Source organism: Acomys russatus, chromosome 4, assembly GCF_903995435.1.
Source record: "Acomys russatus chromosome 4, mAcoRus1.1, whole genome shotgun sequence".
NCBI classification, from domain to species: Eukaryota; Metazoa; Chordata; class Mammalia; order Rodentia; family Muridae; genus Acomys; species Acomys russatus.
In genome coordinates this window covers 53338305-53364719 of record NC_067140.1, presented here as the reverse complement: position 1 = coordinate 53364719, position 26415 = coordinate 53338305, and the positions used below count along the sequence as shown (strand labels likewise).

The 26415-nt window shown below is 38.4% G+C and overlaps 1 protein-coding gene across 1 annotated transcript in view; it reads right to left on the bottom strand.

Annotated features, from left to right (window-relative positions):
* Window positions 1–26415, bottom strand: part of Spred1 (sprouty related EVH1 domain containing 1) — a 72540-nt gene that overhangs the window by 19414 nt on the left and 26711 nt on the right. Inside the window, exons 2-3 of the mRNA XM_051144363.1 lie at window positions 16835–17009; window positions 1214–1382 (exon numbers count right to left, since the gene is read on the bottom strand). Of these exons, the coding sequence (XP_051000320.1) occupies window positions 1214–1382; window positions 16835–17009 (344 nt within the window). The remainder of the gene's footprint in view (window positions 1–1213; window positions 1383–16834; window positions 17010–26415) is intronic.

The following is a 26415-nucleotide window of genomic DNA, read 5'->3' as shown; positions in this document are numbered from 1 at the left end:
TAAGAGCACTGACTGCTCTTCCAGAGGTCATGAGTTCAATTCCAGCAACAACATGGTGGCTCACAACCATCTATGATGTGATCTGATGCTCTCTTCTGGCCTGCAAGTGTACATGCAGGCAGAGCATTGTATATACAATAATAAATAAATAAATCTTTAAAAAAAAAATTTAGTAAGTCCGCTAAAAGAGCACTGAAGATGATGATAGCCAATATTATACTGCAAATAGTAACCTGGTGAGGCACATGTACATTTCCTCCATAAACACAAACTGGCATAACATTGTGGACCCAGTTTACTCCATCCTAAAAAAAGAAGTATTCTCTTACAAGGGCATAAATATGGGCTGAAAAATCCATTCAAAATTTGAGATATATCACTTTAATCTTCGTAGCTATGAATAATATTTTTCTCTTTAAAATACTTGTTTTAGGCTGTGTGTGGTGGTGTACATCTTTAATCCCAGCACTCCAGAGGCAAAGGCAGGTGGAACTCTGAGTTCAAGGTCAGCCTGGTCTACAAAGCAAGTTCAGGATAGCCAAGGTCACACAGAAAAACCCTGTCTCAAAAAACAAAATGAAATTTGTTTTATAGAATTTACCTAAAAATTAGAATCAACTGGGGAGCTTTAGAAAATATGCCAAAATTAATCAGCCTCAGACACTATTAAAACATACTTAGCAGGCTAGGCGGTGGTGGCACATGCCTTTAGTCCCAGCATTTGAGAGGCAGAGGCAGGTGGATCGCTGTAAGTTCAAGGCCAGCCTGGTCTACAAAGTGAGTCCAGGACAGTCAAGGCTACACAGAGAATCCCAGTCTCAAAACACAAACAAACAAAAAACAAAAAAACAAATAAAACAAAACAAAACACAACCAAAAAACATAATTAGCACTAAATATTTTCATGCTCATAACTGGTTTTCTCATAAATAGTTTATTTCTTCAAGTTTTCTAAAAATGCCACCTTGTATTCCCCTACTCTCTCTGTCTGTGCGCATTTTTAGATTCAGTGTCACTAAATAGTCCAACCTAAGAAGATCTCGAGCTCTCAATGCCCTGCCTGCCTTACTCTTAGAAAGTGGTTTCCATTATTTAAAACCTTTCGAAGGACAGCAACTACTTTAGGTCAAAGTTTAAGAAAGAGGCTATCTACTGTACCTATATAATATATAAATATTCAGAAAATGATCAAACAAAGCAACAAGCAACCTACCTTGAGAAATATCCTCTATAGCTCTTCGAATGCCTCGGTCAAAAGCCCTGGCGTCAGCAGGACTCTGAAAGGTAAGGCCGAACTTCTTGTCATCAATCTTCCAGTGGTGAAACGTGGGAGTGACCTTATTATAGATGAGGTCTTTCTTAAGCATGCATTCCAAAACCACCTGTGAAAAGTCAGAGTGCCAAAGTTAATGAACATACAGAATGAATCTATGTAGCTCTTACACACTGAGAACTAAAAAATAACAAATAGTTTTAAATAAATTAAGGTCTTAATTATAATCTTCACAAAGTCAACTTGAAAAAAGGACTAAGAGAGAATCAAGAAAACCACACATGCCGTAAAGAGAATGTGCATGTACTAAATTTTAATGTACTATAATTTAGAAGGATAAACACAGGGCTGCATACAAAATTCCCAAGGAATATACTTAAAATTATTTTTGGAAAAGCCTCGGGAATAGACCTAAGAGAAGTGGTATTAACAATTTAACTTTCAAAGCTCCCCCACCCGCGGCCCTCATCCTTGTGGCTGGCCTTGCACATGCTAGACAAGTACTCTCCGTTAATCACATGGCCAAGCCACTCCTTCCTAAATTTCTTAAGAGACCCAATATCTACTTGGCATTTTAGTAGTTGGGCTATAATTTTTTTTTTTCACCTTTGGGACGAGGTCTCACTGAGTAGGATCTGCCTGGCCTCACAAACTCTGCCTCTTAAGTGCTGGGATTAAAGGTGCGCACCAACATTCCTGGCTCTGGTTATACAACTTTTCAAAGCTCTGGCTTCCTCATTTTGAGAATACAATACCCTATAATGAGTGAATAATAATTTCATGTAATTTGTGGGACAATGCAACTTTGTTTCTTTATCTCCCCTTACCCCAGAAGTGGTTTTAGGGAAGTAAAAAATAATAGGTAAAATTCCTTTTCCCTTTTTACTTGGGGTTATCTATTTTTAACATCTTCTCTATACATTCTAATGTATAGAGCTTTTGTTTTATTTCACTTGTCTGTCTGTTTTTGCAGTGCTGGGAATTGCATTTACGGCCTCACATGCTGTGCAAGAAGTCTACCACTGAGCTACATCCCTAGCCCAACAGTTTTGTTTATCTTATTCTGACCTGTACCAAGGAGGTTTTTATTTGATGTCCCCTGGTTCTTTAATACTTGGGAGCCTTTCTAAAGACAATGCTGCTCTTCGTATGTAACACAGTAATCAAATTTAGCATGGAAACAACATTTTATCTCAGTTTTAGTGCATATTCTAATTGTGTCCGATAATAACATTTTAATAATTTCTAGTATAGAGTCCATTCTAGGATCACACATTATAGTAAGTCTTTCATATGGGAGCTACTCTCAGCCTTTGTCTTTCATGACAACCCACATTATACTTTTTATTACTACTAAACAAAAGAAAATCAACTAGCAATTGATCTAATTAATATAAAAAGTAAAATTACACATCTTAGTTATTTTAAGATTACTCAATAAGGCCAGAAGAAAGGAATTAAGAACCCCCGAAGTTAACACTCACAGCATACCCTACTGTACTGCTTCACACTAGCATAATGAGCTCAACCCACTTTGCTTCCTAGTGTTTATTACTACTACCTATGAAATACAACTCTCACAGGGACTAGGAATTCATCTTTTCCCCAAATTTCTGACCCAGAGCAATATGTGATAACATTACATTTGCAAAGGCAACGGTGAGCGCTGAGCATCTTCTCACCACTGCCCTCTACTCCAGCCTCAGATAGGGCAACTATTCTGCACGTGAAAGGTTTTCTCATTTTAAAAAATAAAAAGTATAAACCTTGCTTCAATGTTTACAGTCTTCCGAAGCTGGGATCAAGACCAAAGTCCTTAACTCAACTCCATCTTCCTGAGAACAATTCTCACGTCCTACTCTCTTCTTTGTTCCTTTTAACAGATCTGACAATGACTCTGGAAAGACTGTGCAGTACAGGTCACTTTCTTTGCTTATATTTTATTAATACTTTAAGATCTCAGTTCATAATACATTCCGAAGAAAAGCCCTTCCTGACTCCTAGGCAAGATACAATCTGATAGTCTCTGACACTGTGATTTCAAATTGGTTATTTTATTAATGTCTCCTGCCACTAAGTCTATAAAATGGGTGCTGTATTTGGCCATCATTGAATCCTCAATCCTTACAACAGAGGACCTTACATATCTAACACATGTGCACAGTTTCTTCACAGAAATCAGAGGTGTCTTATGTTTTCCAGATCTCTATCCACCAGCCAGAAACTAGAAATTCTGACTGACACTGGAGGGTTGACTTAGGTTACTCACAGGCACTACCAGGCTACAGTCAACTTTTACAGGGTCTGGAAAGTCCAGGGAATAAACTTTTAGGAATTTTGGAAGTCATTATTAAAAATACAGTAATCGAATCTTACAGTAAAAAAATAAATCACACTTAAACACACTCAGAACTGGACCTTTTCTGATTATGGCTTCACTTCATGTCCTGTGTGTTCTCAGGGCAGTCTCTGTCCTGCATGTCTAAATAACGGCAACTGCGCAAGACGTACTGCTCCTCACTTTTCAAATATTATATTCTAAGATGTTGTTTTGACTGTACTCAGGTGAGGGCAGAAGTACGCAAATGTCATAAACCATTGCCCTTGTCCCATTATGAAGAGGAATTTCTGTATCATCAAGCGAGGTATAAGTTAGCTCTAGGATTCTGTATGAAAAATAATGAACATCTTTCCAGAGATATTTTAATTTAGTATTTTGCTAAAGGTACTGCATGCTGATTTACTTTTTGTTATACAACATTTTTTTCCAAAATAGAAAAGAACCAAATTAAATTTTAGAGCTCAAGACGATACTATCGGTGATAATCACTGCAATAGTTGTACTGTAACTTATTCATAAACTGAGGAAATACTGTATTTTAGAAAAATGTTTAAGTGGATTGCTTGCAAATAGGAAGAACAAAAATTCAGTTTGTTTCCAATTATCTAACATGTTGCTATAACTTAATTTTAATGTCTGAAAATATTACTGAAACAGCTTTTCTGTTATGTTTCCAAAAATTAGTACTTTAACTATTTCCTCTTAGGTAAGATTCCAATGTGATCTACATTTCTGTCCACCACTAGTTTTCAAATGGTATCTTTTCAGAGATTCACAAAAAAGGAAGACGCTTTAGTGATGCACTTGAAAGTGTTCTGAAGAACGGAAAGGATAGTAACAATGCAGTTTTGGACGCACATAAAAGCTTGCAGAGGAGAGTCTAGCCAGGACCACGTAGACAGAGTTCATGCAATACACCAACAGGTGTAAGAGCAACATATCAACCAAGTATGAACCAGAACTCAGCTTGCTTTTTTTCTTAAATTTTACCTACACATTAGAAATTAACTTGGTGATATTACACAGAAAGCTACTCTTTAGAAAAGGGTTATTATGGTGGTAGCTAATGGGAGTGTAAGAGCAGTCAGTGAAACAGAAAGACAAGCTACCTATTTATTACCACTACCAACCACCCAAAATCTTTGTAGATAATCTTCAGTGTATGTCCACAAGGACATTTTGTATCAAACAATAGTTACATAATTCTCAGACTCTATGTCCTAATTACAACAATTTATATCCCATTTAAATCACATAATAAATTACAAAGATGCTTCACATTTGACTCAAAGTAGCATTAACCAAGGAAGAGAGTATGTGAGGGAAGGGAAGAGCAGGGGAGAACATATAATTATTGAAGCTTCTTTGTAAGAGAAGATGCTGTTAAAAAATATCCTAGATGCAATTGCCACACTTCACAAAAGTAATTTTAAACCATAAATAGTTCTATTTGCTTATCAATTTGCTAATCACAAATGTAGTTATAGCTTAAAAGGCAGGGCCAGGAGATGGGTAAGTGGGTAAAAGTATTTATGGCACAAGTGGGGGACCTGCACACTAGTGCATACCTACAATCCTAAGGCACCTATTGTGGGCTAAGATGCAGAGGCAAGAGAATCCCTGGAAGCTCTCAGGCCTGCAGTATTTAAAGCTAAAACTATTAAGACAATCTGTCTTAAATAAGGTAGACGTCAAAGAGAGTGTTGTCTGACCCCTAGAAATAGGTCTTAAGATGTGTGTGCCTGTACATACGTGTACACACACACACACACACACACACACACACACACACACACACACACACACACACTGGGGGGGGGGAGTGAGGGGCGGGAGGACTGACAAGGATAGAGAGAAATTGTACATTTCAAATGTATCTCTGTCTACTTTTAATTAAAAACTCAATTTTTTTTCTATGATTAAGTAGTTTGGAAAAATGGGTGAATTTCAACAGGTCCCCACAGTAACCTCGAAAACATTAATGAGTTAGTGAGACACCACATATACAGTCTCATCATCACTTTCACCCAAAAAACTTAAGTTAATAAAGTATAAAAAGCTATTGTATATATTAACATGATATTAAACCAATGAAAATAACTATAAAGAATACTTTGCCAAAATGTTGTCAAGGACAACCCCTAACTGATGGCACTGACTCACTTAGAATGTGGCTGATTAACAGAGAACAAATCAAAATGCCTTGTTTTGAAATCACGTTACTATTTTTTTTGGACTCTTGATCATTAGCAAAAGCACTTATGTTAGAAAGTAAAAATCTACTATTCCTATTCTTCTGTTAAGGTTAAATAGATGCTAATTATAAAAACTATTATTGGGAGCTGGACAGATGGCTCAGCGGTTAAGCGCACCATCTGTTCTTCCAGAGGTCCTGAGTTCAACTCTCAGCAACCACATGGTGGCTAATAGTCATCTATCATGAGATCCGGTGCCCTCTTCTGGTGTGCAGGTGTACATGCAGGCAGAACACTGTGTATGTAATAAATAAATAAATCTTTAAAAAAAACTATTATTGAACTCTGGAATAAAAACTATTCTACTACCATTCATTTATTAAAATTCAACATTAAAGGAAAAGAAGAAAAACAAGATCTCTGTGCTATTGGGCAGAGTTAAAAGAAAGTGGGGAAGGAGGGTACATTAGCTACTTTTCTTGTTGTGACAAAATGCCTGAGAAAGGTAACTGAAAAAAGAAAGGGTTGTTTTTTACTCAGTCTGAGGGGTAAGGGCACAGCATGGATGGCAGGAATAGCATGGTGACAGCAGCATGAGGCAGCTGGTCATACAAACTGAATCCATAGTCAGGAAGAAAGTAAAGATGAATACTGGAGTTATGTGGTTCCTCTGTATTCAGTGTAGGTCCCTAGCACACAGGATGGGGTGGTACATAGTCTGGATTTATTTTTCCTACTCCTCAATTAAACCTCTGTGGAAACATCCTCAAAAGGACCAGAAGTGTGTTTTCTCGGTGGTTCCAAATCCAGTCAGGTTGACAAAGATGACTACTCAACACATAAAGTTAGTGAGTATGAATGCTTTTAGCAAAGTGTCCAAAATAACAATACCGAGTTATCAGAGACAGAACAAATAGCAATACAACACCCACACTTCCCAAAGCATGAGGAAAGATGTCGGAAAAGAGTTTTAGTACAGTAGCTTGTTAGGTCGGTGGGCCTTGCACTCAAAAGAGTTGGGTCCTGTTCCATCTCTACCACTTACTCTTCAGCTTACTTTGAAGACGTAACTGAGATCACATACAGAGGACTGAGAGCAGTACTGAGTTTACATTAACTGTCAATTGTATAGAATCTAGATTCACATGGGAGATATGCCCTGAGCATGCTTGTGGCAAATTATCTTGATTACGTTAATTGAGAAGATCTATTCCAATTGTGGATGGGGGCTGTGCCCTAGGCAGGGATCTTGGACCATATAAAATGGAGAAAGTGAGCAAAGAACTGCTTCTTGAACTGTGAGAAAACAGGTTCAAAGTAGGAAAGTCAAATTTGGACAAGGCCATTAACATTTCATCTGCTACCCACAACTGGAAATGAATGCATGAAAGATGTTCTTTAAGATGTATAACATTTAAATGGATTTACTCACAACATAAAATATATCTTGACGAAGAATCATACAGACTGCACTCTCTAGAAAATAACCCAATTCTTTAGTGAACTAAACAGCCATTTCTAAATGCCTAAGGAATAAGGAAATCAGCATGAGGACCAGACAACTGGAAGAATCAAAGGGAAACAACTACAAAGAAGAGTGTAGGGAAGGCACAAAGGCCCAGGGTCAGGAGGACAGGAGCAGGGGAGGGGAGCCAATGTGCGGCAACCAAGGCAGAGTTTTTAAAATGAATTTGTAACATAAAATTTTAGCACACAAGAAAATCAGAAATCCAAAGAACTCAATGCCAAATGCACAAAATAAACATACCCCCCCCCTTTTTTTTTTTAAACAAAAAGAATTTAGAGATCTAAAAAGATAAGAGATTAGATGATCCTTCATAAATACAATCCCTGTCAAGGTCCCTGTGAGGCTTCCTGGAGACAGGTGAGATCAGCACTTAGGATTCACACAGAAGGAAAGGGCTGTAGGACCTGCGACAATCTTGAGAAGAGAAGGCAACATGGGGAGCACGCTCTCCTGGGTGTGCTGGGGCGCAGTGCAGTAAGCAGTGTGGGATTCAGACATCATCTGCAGGAAGACTGGAAAAGAGCAAGAGAGAACCTATACAAACGTACTGACTCATCTTAAAGGAAGACAGAAAGGAGGAAGGCCAACCTTTCCAACAAATGCTGCAGCGGAAAAACAATTATAGACTTAACATCCTTCTGTAAACCAGAGGATCTTGATTTAAGTATCATATTAACTAAAAATTAGTCTGAAATGGATCATGGGTTTAAAACATAAACCACAAAACTAACATTAGCAGAAAAAAAGATAGGATATAGCCTCCGAATCCACAGCCAGAAGAATTCATGGATTTCACACTAAAATAGTAAGTCTATTAAAAGAAAGAAAAAAAGAAAGAAAATTGATCTATCAAAATTTAAAGCGCTATCTAAGCTGTTAAAAAACGTGTGCATAGCACATGCTCCCACAAAGAACTAGTATGTAGAATATTGAATCAACACTGAAGGTTCTATAGGGGAGACAAGCAATCTAGTGAGGAAATGGGCGAAACACAAGATACCTCCCCAAGAAAGGACATGATTAGCTACTACAAAAATGCAAATTAAACCCACAATGACTTTTCTCTAGATACCTAATTACCTAAACTAACAAGTGCTGACAAGAATGTTGAGAGCATTTAGGTACCTCTTGAACAAAGCTAATACAGCATGGCCACTTGCAGCATGAGTTTGGCAGCTTCTTATACCATTAAACAGATGACTACCACATAACCTAGCAAGTGCATTTTTGATCGTTTGTCCTAGAAAAAGTAACATGTTCACAAATGCAATGTACACAAATAATCATAGTAGCCTTATCTATGAAATGGCCCAAGCTAGAAACAACCCAGTCAATAATTAAGGGACAACAAAACACAAATGACCAAACAAAACACCCTATTACTTACAAAATACAAAATACTAAAAGTAGAAAGGACAAACTCTTTTTTGTTCTTCTTTTTGAAACAGGGTTTCTTTGTGTATCCTTGGCTGTCCTGGAACTCACTCTGTAGACCAGGCTGGCCTCGAACTCAGAGAGATCTGCCTGCCTCTCCCTAGCTGAGTGCTAAGAGAAAGTATAAAACTCTTAAGACAAGTTATGCTGAATCAAAAACAGGTAATTCTGAAAGGCTGCATATTCTACTTTCATAACACCGTGGAAATTACAGAAATCATAGAAGATCCAGAGAACAAACTGGTGTTTGTCAGGATAAGAGGGCTATGTATATGGCTATAAAATATCAGCAGAAAGGAGGAGTCAATGAACTATTTTGTGTCTCACCTGTGAATGTTAATGTATGCAACTAGACTCTATAGATCCAAATATAATAAAAAATGACTAAAGATAAAACAGAAATTGGAAGGTAGTTGTCTTATGAATACTCTACTACAACATAATAATACAGTTTTATAAAATGTTATATATCATTGGGGAAAACTGGGAAGAGGATACACACATAGGATCTCTTTGCATTAATTTTATAGCATTAATAATCTAAATTTATTTCAATAAAATCAAAATATCTATGGAACACATTCTAAATCAGATTCCATAAAAATGAGTTATCAAATTTTGCTGGCAGGTAAGAACAAAAAGCTATGTCCACAATAAAGGGTAGTTATCTCCAGGTAACAGCCAACACCATACTTCTATGTGCAACCAGAAAGTCTAGACATTCACAAAGAAAACAAGGACCCACAACCATCAGTAGCACTTCATATTGTTCAAAAAGTACATAAGGGAAAAAATTGCAGGAATAACTTTAAAAGATTACAGGAATGATAAAAAATATGGTAATTTTTATGGCTGTATAAAAAATTGAATATACATACCCCTATGATTTAAAAATAAACCATTTACAGTTCTCAAAGACTGAGCAAAAACACATCTTACAAGAAAGTAATAATTAATGAGGCCAACTAGTGTCAGCAAATTCTAAATTTTCTATATAGTTATAATAATAGAAGAAAGTATGTTTGCCTAAAAACAAACAAATAAACAACAACCAAAAAAAACCCCATAAAACTACCAAGAGTTAAGCCAGAAGCTGCAAGAAAATGAACTTAGTTCCTGCAAATTGCTATGCTGCAGCTCTAACCTCCAATGTAGCTTTCTTTGAAGAGAGAGCCTGTGAGGAAGTGACAAATGCCAAGTGAGGTCTTAGAGACAGAGCCTAAATTATTACGAAGCAAGTGCTCATGTACTGAGATAGATCCCAGTACTCTTCTCTCTATGTAAGAGGACTTGGTGAAGAGAGTCTGCCAATCAGGAAATGGCCTCATCACAAACCTAAGCAGGCCCTTGACCTCTGACTCTGGGATATTCATAACTGCGAAGACATGCGTTTTTGTTGTTGAAGCCATCCAATCAATATTGTATTATGGCAGCCTGAGAAGGAAGCCCAGGATACAGAAAAGCTCTAACGGTAAATGGTTAAATACAGATAAGAGTGATATTAGTTAACCAGTCAACTGAATGTATGGGTAGTCAGGTTATAATTTAACGTCTAATAAAAGTAATGGAGAAAGCTAGGATGCAGCACCAATAATTTCAGTTGAAGATTTGTAGTTAGGAAGGTTACAGAAGTTTAGTAGCCCAGGCAGAAGTATACGTCAATGTTAAAATTCTTGCCCAATAAATATAAGGTGATGAATTCAATGCCCAACACCACAACAAGTGAAACAAGAAACAGTCAAAGGAGAGTAGAACATAACAGATTAAGAGACCTTGTATCAAACACCAGCACTAGGCACTAAAGAGAAAGATGACGACAACATAACTGTGAGGGTAACACACCATATCAGTATAAATCAGTACAAAACAGTAGAATCCATTTAGTAACTAATGAACAGATTGGTAGTGGGTCATCATTTAAAAGACAATTGAATCCTAAGAAATATGATGTGTTGGCTAAAGGAAGGTAAACATATGAAAGGTGAAGTTGTCTAAAAGAGGAAAGAAATAAAGGCAGCCAGAAGGGTAACTGGTAATTCCCAATTTTAACTTTAAAGAACCAGGTACCACAGGGCTCCAAAAGACAGCAAACAGTAATGGGTATCAGGCAGGATTTTTTTTTTTTCCTCCTCAAGGAATATTGGCTGTGCTAAAGAATTAACTGCTGTAAAATTACTGCTGAAAGGAAAGGCATACACTTATGAGTTTTGTCCAGAAAGATAATAAAGGTATAATTTATTCTTTATCTATGGACCAACCCTGAATATACAAGTAAGCATGCACTGGTTGAACACTGCTGGCATTTGTCCCAATTCCAATTATTCACAGGAAAGTATTCACGCAATTCTGATTTTGGCTTATGGCAACAGAATGGAAATCTGCTCTCTACCATTACTGGGGGACAAGCATCTATGTACTTGGTGCATGCCTGGTGCACAAGGTCAGAAAGAGGGCACTAGATCTCCTGGAACTATAGATGGCTGAGAGCTGCCATGTGGGTTCTAGCAATCAAACCTGAGTCCTCTGAAAGGGCAGCCAGTGCTCAACCCCATAGGCGTTAGTTTCACACTGGTAAGAGAAGGCATCTTCTGACGTTTAATATATATTGCTTTAGCTGATCCGTAAGTACTCAGGCAACAACATGAAAATAACTGATGGTCTATCCTTGAAAAAAGGCAGTTAGATAGATGAAGACAAAGGTGGTAAAGGCCAAGTTATTTTCCGTATTGACATTAAGAAAGTAAGATTCTTCTGTAGGAAAATTATTGGTCAATACTGAAAAAATTAGTCCTAAACCTTAGAAGTTTATAATGGTAAACAATAAAGATGCTATAAATAACGAAGTAAAACTGGGCAATGAAAAAGATTAGAAGGTGGTGGTAACATAAAAAAGATACAGAATAAAAGGACAAAGATGAAATAAGAATAAAAGCCTGGCTGAACAAGTAGAGACCAAAGCTAATCCCAAGGTTAATGACTACTGTTAACAAATAATTTTGATTCTACTTGCCAAATCTAAAAAAGTCCAAGATTTTCAGTAATATACTACCAAAAACTAATAACATAAATGCACCCTACTTTAAGAATACTCAAGCTATGGGAACCTAAATAGACAAACTAAAATACAAACTATCTTCACAACTTTTACCAGATCTTCTCAGTCAGGCTGTCACTGGCTACCCTGAGTATTTTATTTCCCAACTTCCTAAAAAAAAAAAAAACCAACAACAAAAAACCCAAAAAACTCCCTACACCATTTCTACCAGCACCACCTAACATGTTGCTTAGTTTAATATTTACTTGTATCTCGTCAGACTGTATATGGCCTGAGACCAAGATTTCTTAGTTCATTTACATAATCTGAGTTCATCTAACTGGATGAACAAGCAGCTGCTGACAACTATGCGTTTACATGATTGAAAGGAAGACTCACCTTTAAAATTTAGCATTAAAACAAGTAACACTATATGGATTCAGCAGGTTATAGCTGGGAATATGTATGTACATACAAATACATACATGTGTGTGATAGCAACTGATGAAAAAATGAGGCTACGAATTAGGAGAGTGGGGAGAGGCACATGGGAGGGTTTGGAGGGAGGAAATGGAAGAAGAAAGATAATTCAATAAAATCTAAAAGTAAGCAAAAATATTCTAAGCTAAAAAGAATGCAGTTATTAAAAGGGCATGCTGTAGGAAGTTGCTTTTACCATGAGGTAAAAGTTCAAATTATTGCCTAGTACAAAATGGATGAGAAAATAATTTACAAGCTAGAAAAATTGTAAAGTAACCAATGCTAATACATATTAATAAAAATACTGAAGACAGAGGAATTTAGTGAGCTTAGGAGAAAATTAGAGGCAAAGTATTTGAACAGGCATGAAATTTAAGTGCAAAGAGGAATGACAGAATAACTGGTTCTGACAAACAACTGCATCTAGAAAGAGAATCAGTTGGAAAGAAGACAATCAAGACAACAAAGAGCCCCCAGCAAGAATGAAAAGGTCCAGAAGTAAAAGAGCTGCTATGGGGATCAACTGTGAAGGTCAGAGTGAAAGTGAAAGCCAGAAGCAAGGTATAGCATTAGCAGAGGGACTCGTGTACGTGGGCAGTGCACAGAAATAGCGACACTACCTCTGCTCCCACTCAACCCCCCGCCCCCGCTTCCTAACTGTGATACACAGCTCACACAACAGTGTCTTTCAGAGACAGGACTGCCAAGAAGGACAAATCCTAAGTAAAAGCTAGTGAGGTCACTTGGACTGACATCTGACAGTGGGATAATTCAGAGGTATCATGGGAAAGCTCAGCAGGAAATTCCTGTTTTGTACCTACTGTAGAAAGACACTAGCCTTGGCGTTTTAAGATTTCCCTAACACAGAAAGGGTTTGGGTATCATCTTTTTAAAACTGACTGGTATTATTAATTATTTTATCTTCTTCCCAAGAAACGTCCTTATAAACAAAATGACTATTTTAATGAAAGTTTAGTTTTTATAAACTGTTTATCCACAATGTAATTACTTATTAATTCTAAAAAAAGAACTCCTTGATGTCCTCAGCAACTTCCTACACAGGAAACAATTATCTTTCTTTTTTTCATTTCAAAATTACCTTTGCCAATCAATGTTCACATTGGTAGCCATTTTATACCCTTCCCTGTTCTTGTTTTCAAAGCACCTTAAGCAACTCCCTTTCTAGGGAGCCCTCTGTTATCTTCCTCTTGCCACTGTGTAATCTTTGAGAGGCGGAACAAGTAATTACAATCAAAGGCTGGATAAGTCTGCTCTCAAAGCAATGTTCTGTCCATCACTGGGAACAAACAACAAACCCCTTTCTTCAAGGGTCCTGTCAGCCTCCTTTAATCTCACCTAGCATGTCTCAGTCAGCAGTGGCCATGTGCACTCTTCCTAATATTTACTTTCTTAAAGGGCACAAGTTCATTCAGGAGTCTGAAGAGCAAGAGCTTTCTCTTACATAATCCGTCTAAGGAACTGAACTCTAAGATGCAGCCCACAAACAAACAGTTTCCAGAAACTACATAATTATCACATGGAAAACTATTACAATTGTATTAAAATACAATGTTTGTTTAGCAGGAAAATCTTTAAAAGAAAGCAATTATTAATTTGGAAAGAACTTCAGGGATTTCCAGATTTGTAGGCTAAGAAACTCTGAGGAAACAAAAACCAGAACCCAGGAAGAAAAAAAAAAAGAATAAAACCCATCACCAAGGGGCTGGAGAGATGGCTCAGAGGTTAAGAGCACTGGCTGCTCTTCTGAAGGTCCTGAGTTCAATTCCCAGCAATCACATGGTGGCTCACATCCACTTAGAGTGAGATCTGGTGCCCTCTTCTGTCAGGCCGGCCCACATGCAGGCAGGACGTTGTATACATAATTTTAAAAAATGTTAAAAGAAAAAAAACCAATCAACAAAATAAGTCACAGCAAAAGACAGCACTATCCTAGAAGGCCTACTGCCTCTTGATTTCACTGTTCTGGTCTCCGTTGCCTTGAGACTGCACACTTGCTATTTTCAAGTTGTACCCATGAGTTACTACCTATATTTTTGTGCTAAAGCCCCCATAACTGAAAATGGTTCGTTACAGCTAATTTCTGAAACAAACACAGCAACCTTCCAACTGGAAGCAATGTCTCCTCAAGGTCTACATTTGATCTCCTTACCCCGGCAATGCATGCAGCCAATGGTTAGGTGAAACAATATATGCTTTGATTCCTGGTCAGTACTCCTAGCACACAAATCTATCTTATCACTAACCATATGGATGGCCCTCCGTCTGCGAGTAGGCTCAGTACTTGCATGTGTGTGTTCCCCTCTCTTTCCCTCTCTCCTCATTCCCTCTCATTTCCTATTGTTGAAAATAAGATTGTTCTTTTGAATCCAAGTTCATTTTTTTTTTTTTTGTAGTTGTAGAGAAGAGCTGCCTATTGAATACCCACTGTCTCCATCAATATGAGCTACCTTACACTTCGGCTCGTTAACTAACATTAAGTAAATAATCTCCATTAATATATTCAATTTTTTATCTTATACCTAGGACATCTCTTCCTATTAAAACGCTTATACTAGCAAGCATGTCTCCTCCAATTTTATTCCATATTTGACTTATTTTTAAAAAAACACTTATAGCACAGTGGTGGCGCACGCCTGTGATCCCAGCACTCGGGAGGCAGAGGCAGGCGGATCTCTGTAAGTTCGAGGCCAGCCTGGTCTACAAAGCGAGTCCAGGACAGCCAAGGCTACACAGAGAAACCCTGTCTCGAAAAAAAATAAAAAATAAAAAAACACTTATGACTAAAAGTTTCACAAGAAACATCTACACTTTATTTTTCAACATACTCAGCCATCAAATTAGAAACATTACGCTCTAGGTCAGACCACTCGAGCAGCGTCACAGCTGCTAGCTGGTGTTGCCAAGCTTCGAAAAGCAGAAGCGCACGCAGACACGGTTCCTCGTGGGTACAGAACCAGCTTTTATTCTTTAAGGTGACACATTAAGTTTATTCTATTTTCCTCTGATTTTAACTGGAGTCTTCTAAAAAACTGAACATATTCTACTTGACTGTGATTCGTTATCCTATGTGTACTGTTATGAACAATTATAAGCCCACAAAACAGTGGATTTAGAAGGATTTCAAGATGCTTTAGAATAATTCTAACCATAGGAGACATTTGGTCAAAGGTAGTTTAGCAACCTTCTAAGCTATTGAAATGATCCACCAGGTAAAAAACATTATGAAATCCAAATCCCAAACTAAAAGTTACATTCCAAATGTTCATGCATAAAAGAATTATTTACATCTGAAATGTTTATGATAAAACTAACAGAGACTAAGCTGGGCATGGTAGCCCACACCTTTAATCCCAGCACTTGGGAGGCAGAGGCAGGTGGATCACTGTGAGTTCGAGGCCAGCCTGGTCTACCAAGCAAGTCCAGGACAGCCAAGGCTACACAGAGAAACCCTGTCTCAAAACAAAACAAAACAAAACAAAACAAAGCCAACTAACAGAGACTAAATAAATTGGCTTATGAACTCACCTACAAATATATTTAAAAGGATATCTAGTTACTTTAAAGGATCTTAGGAATTTCCAACACTATTTCTATGTTGCTTCTATGTGTATGCTCTTTCCTTGATACAGAAATGACACTAATGTTACTCAAGTTCTCATACGAAGTAGTTTTTGGCTCTCCGTTCCACTGCAAGGGGCCATACACATAAGGCCTCTGTTGGTGCTGCTGAACTGTCTTTACAGCGTGAAAACAGTAACAAACTTCAAGTAAACTCTTCCAAGGAACCAAACACCTTCTCTTCTGGCTTCCAAGAGCACCAGATATGCATGTAGTCAACAGACAAATAAGCAAGCAAAATATCCATATACATAAATACTAACAAACTGATTTTTAATTAAAAACTGTATTTATGGACACTAAAATTTGATTTCACATAATTTTATGAGTCACAAAATTATGACTCTTTGACTTTATCAACCCTTGTTTTTCTGGATAGGGATTCACTCACTGTGTAGCTAAAGGGTAGCCCAGAACTATGTATTTCAAGCTGACCTGAACTCATCATAAACCTCCTGCCTCACCATCCCAACAATTGAGGGTACAGGCATGAGCCACTACGACCAGCTTTTATCAACTCATTGAAAATAAAGTATCATTAGCTCATGGTCTGAATTAAAAAACAAATAAAAAGAACAGGTGGCGTGCCTGAATCTGCCCTTCTGACCAGGGCTTGCTGAACTCTGGCCTAAGGAACAAGGAGAAAGTGAGGGAGGGTGGAGCTAGCTACTCATGACCGCTCCTGAGTTAAACAATACAGTAAAGCACCAGCCCCATGCAATCATACTCTGTTAGAAACGGCCACATACTGCTGTCTTTAACATAAACATTAAAAAATTCCCAAGAAATAATCACTGAGTCACAGGCAAAATTAACTCACATAAATGATATACCAGTTAGAATTTTAAACAGATAATTCATTTTTCAGAAAGTTTCCTAAAATTAAGGTGATACCCCTATCAGTCATTACCATTTTGTCCCTGAGTCTCTCTCCACGGATAAAAAAGTCTGCACAGCCATTCTCTTCCTGATGAGGGACTCTGAAGACAGTGACGCTGCTCAGTCCGCTCCCTCCGAGTGGTAGCCATCCACCGCTTGAGTCATCTCTGGTCATCACCACAGCTCGCACTCGTGCATAACTATTACTAAAACAGATGCAAAGATCAGGAATTAGCTCTTTCATAAACAACAAGAAAGCCAGTCTGTTGGTCTTGTTTGAGAAGCCAAAGACAACACTAATTACTACGTAATAACTGGTGACTTTATACTTACTTCCATAATAACCCACAGGGTAAAGGTCTAACTGAAAGGGAGGAACACACAAACTGAGGGTCGTTCTTCTGAACGTTGAGCTCAAAATGAGACTATAGCACTCATTTTTCAATACATTTTGGTTGGCAGAGCATATCTGGATCACCCTACACATGTCATCATGGATCTTGTAAGGAACTTGCCACCTTGCTTATGTGTAGTCATTTGCCGCGACATTACAAGGACAAATTATTGCTGCATTAACTCATTGTTTCTAAATTCCCAGCTGTTCTGGACTATATTATAAACAAAATGCGGAAACAAACATGCTTAGGCTTAGAAGCTCATGTTTAAAATTTTCTCCTAGCAATGGGGAGCCTACACCATTTTTATAAATAATAGAGCGATAAATGTCCTGTTTATTCATCAATCAAATGTATCTGTGGAAACTTTTTGTGTAGTCCAAAGAGACTAATTCCATTTCATAATACTCTCACCAAATTAACAATGGCTCTTTACATAAAATCTAGGATATTTATTTAATGCATTAAGTGCCCTATACAGCTGAAATGTGAGCCTTCATTTGTGAAACTTTATTGATTTTTAATAAATCCTTTCTAAATCTGCATAATGAGTCTCACAGACTCAGAAAAGCATACTGGGGAAATAAAGTATACTGGGTACAACTTAAGACCTAAGGTTAATTTCTGAAAAAACAGTTGTATGTTTCTTAGTGCATCTCTGCATGTTCTAAGCTGCTTGTCATTCATGCTGTATTGCACTTGTCCAAAAGCTCTTTCTTGCTTTTGTTAATGTTCCCATTGTTTTTAATTTTTTTAAATTATAAAATATAATTTCTCCTTCTCTTTAATCCCTTTAACCTCTACCATGTAAATCTTTATTTTACTGAGGTGAGTTCATGCATATTAGTATACATCCATTTTAAATACGGAGGCATCACAAAAGTCTACAGATGTGTATATATGCAGCTTGTTATAGGTGTTTATGTCCCGCAAAAATGTGTTGCTGTCTAAACCCAAATGTGGAATATTTGAGTCATGAAGCCAAAGCCCTCATGATTGTTGTGAGCAGCCTTAGAAGACAAACTCTAAAAAGCTACCTCACTTTTTCTTCCATGTAATGACAAAGCCAGAAGGGTGTCAGTCACCTATCGCCCTGGAAGTGGACCCTCAACAGATAAGCTTCTCATCCTCCTAAAGTGTGAGAAAGAAATGTTTGTGGATGACACTGCATCCCATTTATGCTTTATCTTATCGGAGACCACACAGACTAAGGTATGTAGGACTACCATGGAAATTAAGTTATACCATTTCTGCCATACCAGAGAATCCCCCCTTTCCTTCTTTCTGTTTTTATTTATAACATCCACACAGTTTGGCCCATGCTAAGCCTTCATATAAATTGAAGAAAGAAGTATTATTATACTTTTCTTTTACTTGTTCTGCTACATGTATCAGAAGTTCATTTTGCGGATTTTGTTAAATAGTCCCCTAGTTGAATCATTATTAATTTTCTCTTACACTAAGAGGAACTTAGATATTCCAGTTTGGAAGCTATGATCAAGCTCTTATACAGATCTTTTTAAATTTAATGAGAGGGTCTTACATAACTCAGGCTAGCCTAGAACTCACTATGTAGCTGACAAGGACCTATGAAAGTCTTGTATTAGTAATGCTTTCATTTCTCTTAATTACCTAGAAATGCAATTATTAGGTCACAAGGCAGCTGCATGTTTAACCATGTAGGAAGTTAACAAATTGTTTCCAAAGTAGTTTTAACTGTAATTATACACTTCATCAAAACTGATAGCTTCATGGGTTCCACATCCTACTAATGCCTGGTATTTTTAGTATTTTAAATCTTACTGGACTGTATACATTATAGTCCCATTTGTCAACTTTTCTTGTTTTAATTGTTTCTTTGAAGATGAATGATAGTTAACATCATTTCGTTTGGCCATTTGCTTATCTTCTTTTTAAATCCCCCCTCCCCAAAAGAAGTCTCATTGTGTGGCCCTGGCTATCCCAGACTGACCTATGTAGAGCAGATTGACCTCAAACGCTCACAGAGATCCACCAGCCTCTGCCTGAGTACCGGGATTAAAAGTATGTGCCAACATGCCCAGCTTGCCCATTAAATTATACACATAGATACACACACACACACACACACACACACACACACACACACACACACACACACATTTAGAAGCTCTTTATATATTCTGGACACAAGTCTTCTGGCAGAGACTATTATACTGCCCTGTACTGTGGTTAAGAGAATTTGGTTGACCATGATGGCACACACCTTTAACCCTAGTACTCAGGAAGCAGAGGCATTTGGAACTTTGTAGGACTGAACCTAGCCTAATGTAGTCAACATATCAAGTTCCATTCCAACCAAGGCTACACAATGAGACCCTATTTAAAAAAGAAAAAAACAGTGAGAATTCTAGTTAAATGTCCTTAATTTGGATCTAGGTTTGGCCATGTACTAAGCTCTGAGATCTTTGAAAAGACACCAAAGCTTCTATGCCTCGTGTTCAAAATAATAGCACCCATCTTCATTACAAGCAAACAGCGCCTCACACATAGTAAACACTATTATTTAGGTAGATGACAACAAAACATTTAAAACTGAAGTTACATTCTGGTTATCCTAAGCCACGCAGTGGTGACTTTCTATTGCTTTAGTCAGCATGAGTTGATGGGACTGGCTTTGCAGGGAACTACTACATCTATACCTTTTACTATTTAGCTCTTTAGTCTCTTGCCAATCCTCCCCTTAGAACTGCTCAAAGACAGGGGCACAAAGGTTGCATTATGAACAGCTTCTCAAGGCTAGCTTCTTTAAGGCAAATGAAGGAGCTCTTAAAGGATTTTCTTGCTTTCTTTTTTGGTTTTAAATTATACTAGTATGGCATTTAAACTCCTAATCTCTGCTCATTTGAACACCTATAGGACAGTAGTAGAATTAGCAACTACAGTATAACACAAGACTGAGTGATCTAATGAATAGATTTATCTTCTGTAGTTCTGGATGAGATTTCTCTTCAATAGTTCTGAAAACTAGACAAGAAACAGAAAAACTTCTTGTCTCAGCTGAGTCCAATTCTCTGTCTCTAAGATGCTGCCTTAACCCCTGTCATCTCCAGAAAAGGAACACTGCCCCCTGGAGGCTTATGTGTTAAAGGCTTGGTACTCAGCTGATATCTTAGGAGCTGAAAGTTTATAAGTAAGACTAGCCTGAGGAAGTGAGGAGCAGGCCCTAGAGGACATAGTAACACCCCTGCTCCTTTCCCCTCTTTGCCTCCTTGCCCACTAAGAGTTAAGAAGCTCTGTTAGAGAGGATGAACTCCCCACCACAGACCCAAAGTGCCTCAGTCAAATGATCACCTACTGAGACCTCTGACATTCTAAGCCAAAGTACAACTTCTTCCTTGAGAGTTTTTAAATGTATTTTCACAGCCATGGGAAAATGCCTAGCACAGAAGTTAACTGTTCGTGCTAAATGAGTTCTGTGTCCGATCTTATTGTTATAAGTTAATACTCTGTTAATTAAGCAACTGGAAAAAGAAGTTACCAAGCACCCTGGCACAACACTGACTCGTACAGGACTGTAACTGATTGGCATTGGTTTCATTTTCGTTTTTGAAATATTACTGTAGTTTTGCTTCCCTAAAAGTGTACTTAAGACTATGTTTACTTATATATCCTATGGGAGGCGAAGAGATGACTCCATTGTTTAACACTGCTCTTACAGGACTCACGTTTGAGTCCCTCTACCTCCCACTTCTTGGGGCTGGAGAGACGGTTCAATGGGTAAAGATGATTGCCATTAAACTGTGTGACCTGAGTTTCACCTCCAGGATCCATGTAATAGAAGATGAAAACAGATTTGCCCGAGGTTTCCTGTGATCTCCACTCCTGTGCCACACAATTCCTTTTTTCAACTTTTCAAAGGATGCTGTAAAGCTTATTTAATACGAAAGATTTATTATCCTAGTAATAGGGCTTGAATATTTATTATCTATTGAGAATTTTGCTGTTTAGATCAGAAATTCTTAATGTCCCATTTGTATAACTTGGAATGTACTATGAATTCCCCAAACTGTGTTTCTTTGAACTTTGGGGTTTTTTTCTTCAAATTATGTATATGTGCACATTAATGAGGGAGTGTGTGTGTGTGTGTGTGTGTGTGTGTGTGTGTGTGCGCGCACGCGCGTGGATGTGCGTGCATAGATGCAGTGTCTGCAGAGGTCAGAAGAGGAAATCAGAAGCCCCGGAGCTGTTGCAAGCCACCTAATATGGGTGACTGGGACCTTTGAAATATTAAGAGCTCTCAGTCACTGAGAAATCTCATCAGCCCAGCTACGCCCTTCCCCAGAAACACACATATATACTTGTATTGAAACGTAAAGCTCTTTAACCATATGTATATTTTCTTTTATAGGGGTAGCACATAACTTTTTCAATTAATTTAAGAACCACGGCTACACAAAACAGAATCTCTTGTACTGCTCTGGCTTCTCTCAGATCTAATTCCTAAGTATTTCTAATTGCCTGTTTGTAGTTTTCCTAGTTTTTCTCTCCTCTGCCTCTGACTCTATCCTCTTCTTTAATTTATCAACTGACACAAATCTTGATGTGAGCTTACTAAAAGCTTATTTCAATTTTTGGCTTCCAAGCAACAATATAACAAATTTCTACTGTCTTAAAGGCGCTGGGCCTGTGGAAATTTGTCCCAGCAGCAACGGGAAATAAATACAAGAGCATGAGAGAAAATCTTGAAGATGTGAAAGCCATCTATACACAGGACAGGAAAACTACCATTTTCCAATAGTAAAAGATAATTACCTACCCCTTTTCCCCACAAATTAAAAACTCCTAGACTGGACTCCTAAGAGGTATGTTCAGTATAAGAACTAGCTGTCTGTCTCCCCTACCCAACCCATGTGTGCTTACAATGGGATATTATTTAAATGCTTTCATTATGGCATATTTCAGGCACACATTTACCATTTAAATACTAAGGCAGATACTGAAAAACCTACCACATTAAAATTCACTCATCTATTCACTTAACTGGTGTGCACTATTTAAGTCATACACATAATAGGAAAACTATATTTCCTTTCCTGTAGAGGCTTCATGCCTCTCAGGCAAAGATGTAACAGAGATCACTAATACCCCCTTTCTTGGGGGAGGGAAGGGCAGGATCTCACTAGGTAGCCTGGGTTTATGTCAAACTTGGGACCTTCTGCCTCAGTTCCTGAGTGCTGGGATTATAGACACACGCCACATTTGGCTTAATAGTCAATAATTAAGCCTTGTACACTATACTGAAGATTATTACTCATTACTGAGATAAAAGAATGCAAAATATGGTAAGCATGGGAGGAGATTAATTTGGGTTTAAAAAAAAAATCTTTCACAGATCTTTGCCATACTCATCCTCAGGGCAGTTATTTTTACACTTGAGTAAGAAAATTAAGGGCTGAGTATGACTAGAAAGTTCTAAGTCCAAATTATTCTTCTATATTAAAGCTAAAAAGTAGAATAAACGTTTCCCGGGTACTAAGCATCAATCCAAAGTCAGATGGCATTCTATCCAATACTAAGTCTTGGCTTCCAAAGTCTATTAATTTTTTAGGCCTGTGAGGGAATCTTCTGTTGTTCTGCCCTACGAACTCATAGCTAAACGGTCTTCTAAATATTTATGTTTCTGTGCATATACTAATGTAGCTCTTAGCCTTGGTCAGAGAAGCCTTTCTGAAGTGGGTGATATTTAAAGCAGGGACCCATGACTGCTGAGTACGTCCAAATGATACATGTATGCCATGCCCACTGAAGCCCATGAAACACTGGCTGCCAAAGGGCTGTGGGAAGGGAAGAATGGAGAGAAATGTGGTGAGGGACTGTGTGATGCACACAAAGCAGCACTATCTTCTGTCTCAGGGAAAGGGAATCACTCTGAGTAAGGAAAAACAAGGATAGGAAGGGAAAGGAAGTCAAGGGAGGAGAGGAAAAGAAGGAAGGGAAGGGGAGACATGAGTGTAGGAGGAGCCAGAGGAGTGTTTTCCTGCAAGAGTAAGAGGAGGGAGATTGGGGTGGTGGGAGTAAATAAATGTAATCAGAGTGTAGTGTAAATAAGCATAAAATGGCCAATTTTCTCAAAAAGTAGAACAAATAGTATATATTGGCGAGAACTCATAACACAGGATGTTTATATGTATGCATCTCTATGTTCTTTACATCTGTGTGTCCTAGCATGTTTTCGTCTGCTTTTACAAAAATGACCAAAACCAACTTGGGGTAGGAAAAGGTTTATTTGGCTTATACTTACAATCTGTCATCAAAGGAAGTCAAGACAAAAGCTCAAGGCAGGAATGTGAAGGCAGGAACAAAGCAGAGACCATGGAAGAAAGCTGCTTCTTAATGCAGCTCAGGACTAACCCATGAAGACCACGCATGGAGAGACTGGCCTTCCCATCTCAACTATGAATCAAGAAAACTCCCCACAGCCATGTGTACCGGCTAATTTTATGGGCAACTGAGGTAACCTCTTCCCAGGTAACTCTACTTCATTCCCCGTTTTTCTTCTATCAGATGCAGGGCATCTGGCGTTATATTGAGGTCCTTGATGCACCTAAAGCTGAGTTTTGTGCAGAGTGATGAACATGAATGTGTTCACGCTCTTCACACAGCCATCCAGTCTGACCAGCACTCTTCACACACGCTCTTCACACAGCCATCCAGTCCGACCAGCACTCTTTGCTGAAGATGCTGTCTTTATTCCAATGTGTATTTCTGGCTTCTTTGTTGACCAATGGAATCGAAGTATAGACCCAGACACCTGATTTTTAAAAACTGTTTCTACATTTTAATTTTTTGTTTTGTTTTGTCAAGACAGGGTTTCTCTGTGTTAGCCTTGGCTGTCCTGGATTCGCTTTGTAGACCAGGTTGGCTTCGAACTCAAAGTGATCCGCCTGCCTCTGCTTCCCGAGTGCTGGAATTAAAGGTGTGGGCCATCACGCACGGCTCTATATTCTAATTTTTAAAACTGCATTTTGCAATATAAATATCTAAAGTTTTAAAGCAATGCCACCAGTTAAAAGCTATAACCTTAGGCTCTCCCTGTCCCATTTTCCTGGCCTGCAAAGTAGAATAATGCCTATTATCACAGCATTGTGAGAAGTAAGATATGGTGTGAAATGCACTTGTGTCTACTCAAAGTCAGGTGGCTAATATGCATATTCTGGAAATGTCTCAATTTGTATTTACAATGGTTTTGTAGAAGAAACCCAGGAGGCATTGGCCTTCTTAAAACTTTGAGTAAAGATTAATAATCATAGCTAAGAAGCAATGATCACGTTTCTAGTCTGCCACAAATTATAACAGAATGGAAGCCCATGTAGCCAAGTCAGACATCTAGGAAGTCCTCAAGAGGAGCACTTTTCTTTTTTTAACCTAAAGGATAAATAGAGGTGTCGAATACCTTTTTAGAATGAACCATTCACGGTTCTGATTGACAATACCATCAACTTGCCAGAGTGAGTACATACTTAGAAACTGGCAACTGGCACATGACGCCAAAATTGCAAATCTGAAGAACACAGTAGAATAATGATAGTGATTTCAAGGCCAACCTGGGCTACACATAATGAGATCCTGTCTGCAAAATACATAGCAGAACGATGGGAGACAGCTGAGTCTTAGAGTACTTGCTGTACCAGCATGAGGACTTAAGTACCGGTAATCCTAGCACTGTGGAGATTGGACAGAGGGGAATCCCTGTGGCTTGCTAGCTAGCAAGGCTAGCAGATCAGTGAGCTTCAGACTCAGGAAGACACCATGCTCCAAAAAACAAGGTGGAGAGTAATTAAGGAAAACAACTGGCTTTGATCTCTTGCCTACATACCTAGAATTCTCAAGACCCTAGGTTGATCCAGCATGGAGAAATGATGAGAGAGCAAAGGAAAAAAGTGGGGTAAAGAGAAGTAAACATTGATACTAGAATTCCTCATGAAATAAAAATATTATAGAGCATTAAACAGAGATAAATTTGACTATATTATATACTCCTACATAGCGAACACCATAAACAATACAGAGCTTAAAAAAAAAAAAAGCAAGCAGCAAACTGATTCTCTCTCTCTCTCTCTCTCTCTCTCTCGCTCTCTCTCTCTCTCTCTCTCTCACACACACACACACACACACACACACACACACAGATGCATGTGCATGCTCACAATTCTCTTTTTTGTTTTTGTTTTTTGCAGACAGGGTTTCTCTGTGTAGCCCTGGCTGTCCTGGACACTTTGTAGACCAGACTGGCCTCGAACTCAGAGATTCCCCTGCCTCTGCCTCCCTGAGTACTGGGATTAAAGGCGTGTGCCACCATGCCTGACTACATACAGTTTTCTGTTGCTATTGATATTAAAAAAAAAAAAAAAAAATAACGATTGCTCTATGACTTGAAAGTTCGTAATTTTACTGGGCAAACCCCCAAGGTATTAGCAATGCTGCACTCAAGAGGCTCTAGGAAAGAAACAGCTCCTAGAAGCCATTAACACTCTTCAGTTTACAGCCCTCTCCCCCATCAAAACGAGGAATACTACTTTTGTATGAGTCTTCCATCACTACTCTCTGATCACAGTTCCACAGTTGGGGGAAATTTTGCCACTTTTAGAAATCTATGGGATCAGACTGGGCCCACTGAAGTCATCCAAGCTCTCTATAGTAATGCTAACTTCAGTCACACTTTCTTTTTTTCTTTTCTTTTTTTTTATTAATTTATTCTTGTTACATCTCCATGTTTATCCCTTCCCTTGTATCCTCCCCCCCCCCATTTTCCCATTATTCCCCTCCCCTATGACTGTTCCTGAGGGGGATTACCTCCCCCTATATATTCTCATAGGGTATCAAGTCTCTTCTTGGCTACCTGCTGTCCTTCCTCTGAGTGCCACCAGGTCTCCCCCTCCAGGGGACATGGTCAAATGTGAGGCACCCGAGTACGTGAGAAAGTCATATCACACTCTCCACTCAACTGTGGAGAATATTCTGACCATTGGCTAGATCTGGGAAGGGGTTTAAAGTTTACCTCCTGTATTGTCCTTGGCTGGTGCCTTAGTTTGAGCGGGACCCCTGGGCCCAAATCTGCCTATCATATTGTTCTACTTGTAGATTTCTAGGACCCTCTGTATCCTTTTATTTTGCTATTCTCCCATGCGTCTCTCATTTAGAGTCCCAATAGGATGCCTTTCCCTCTGTCCCAGTT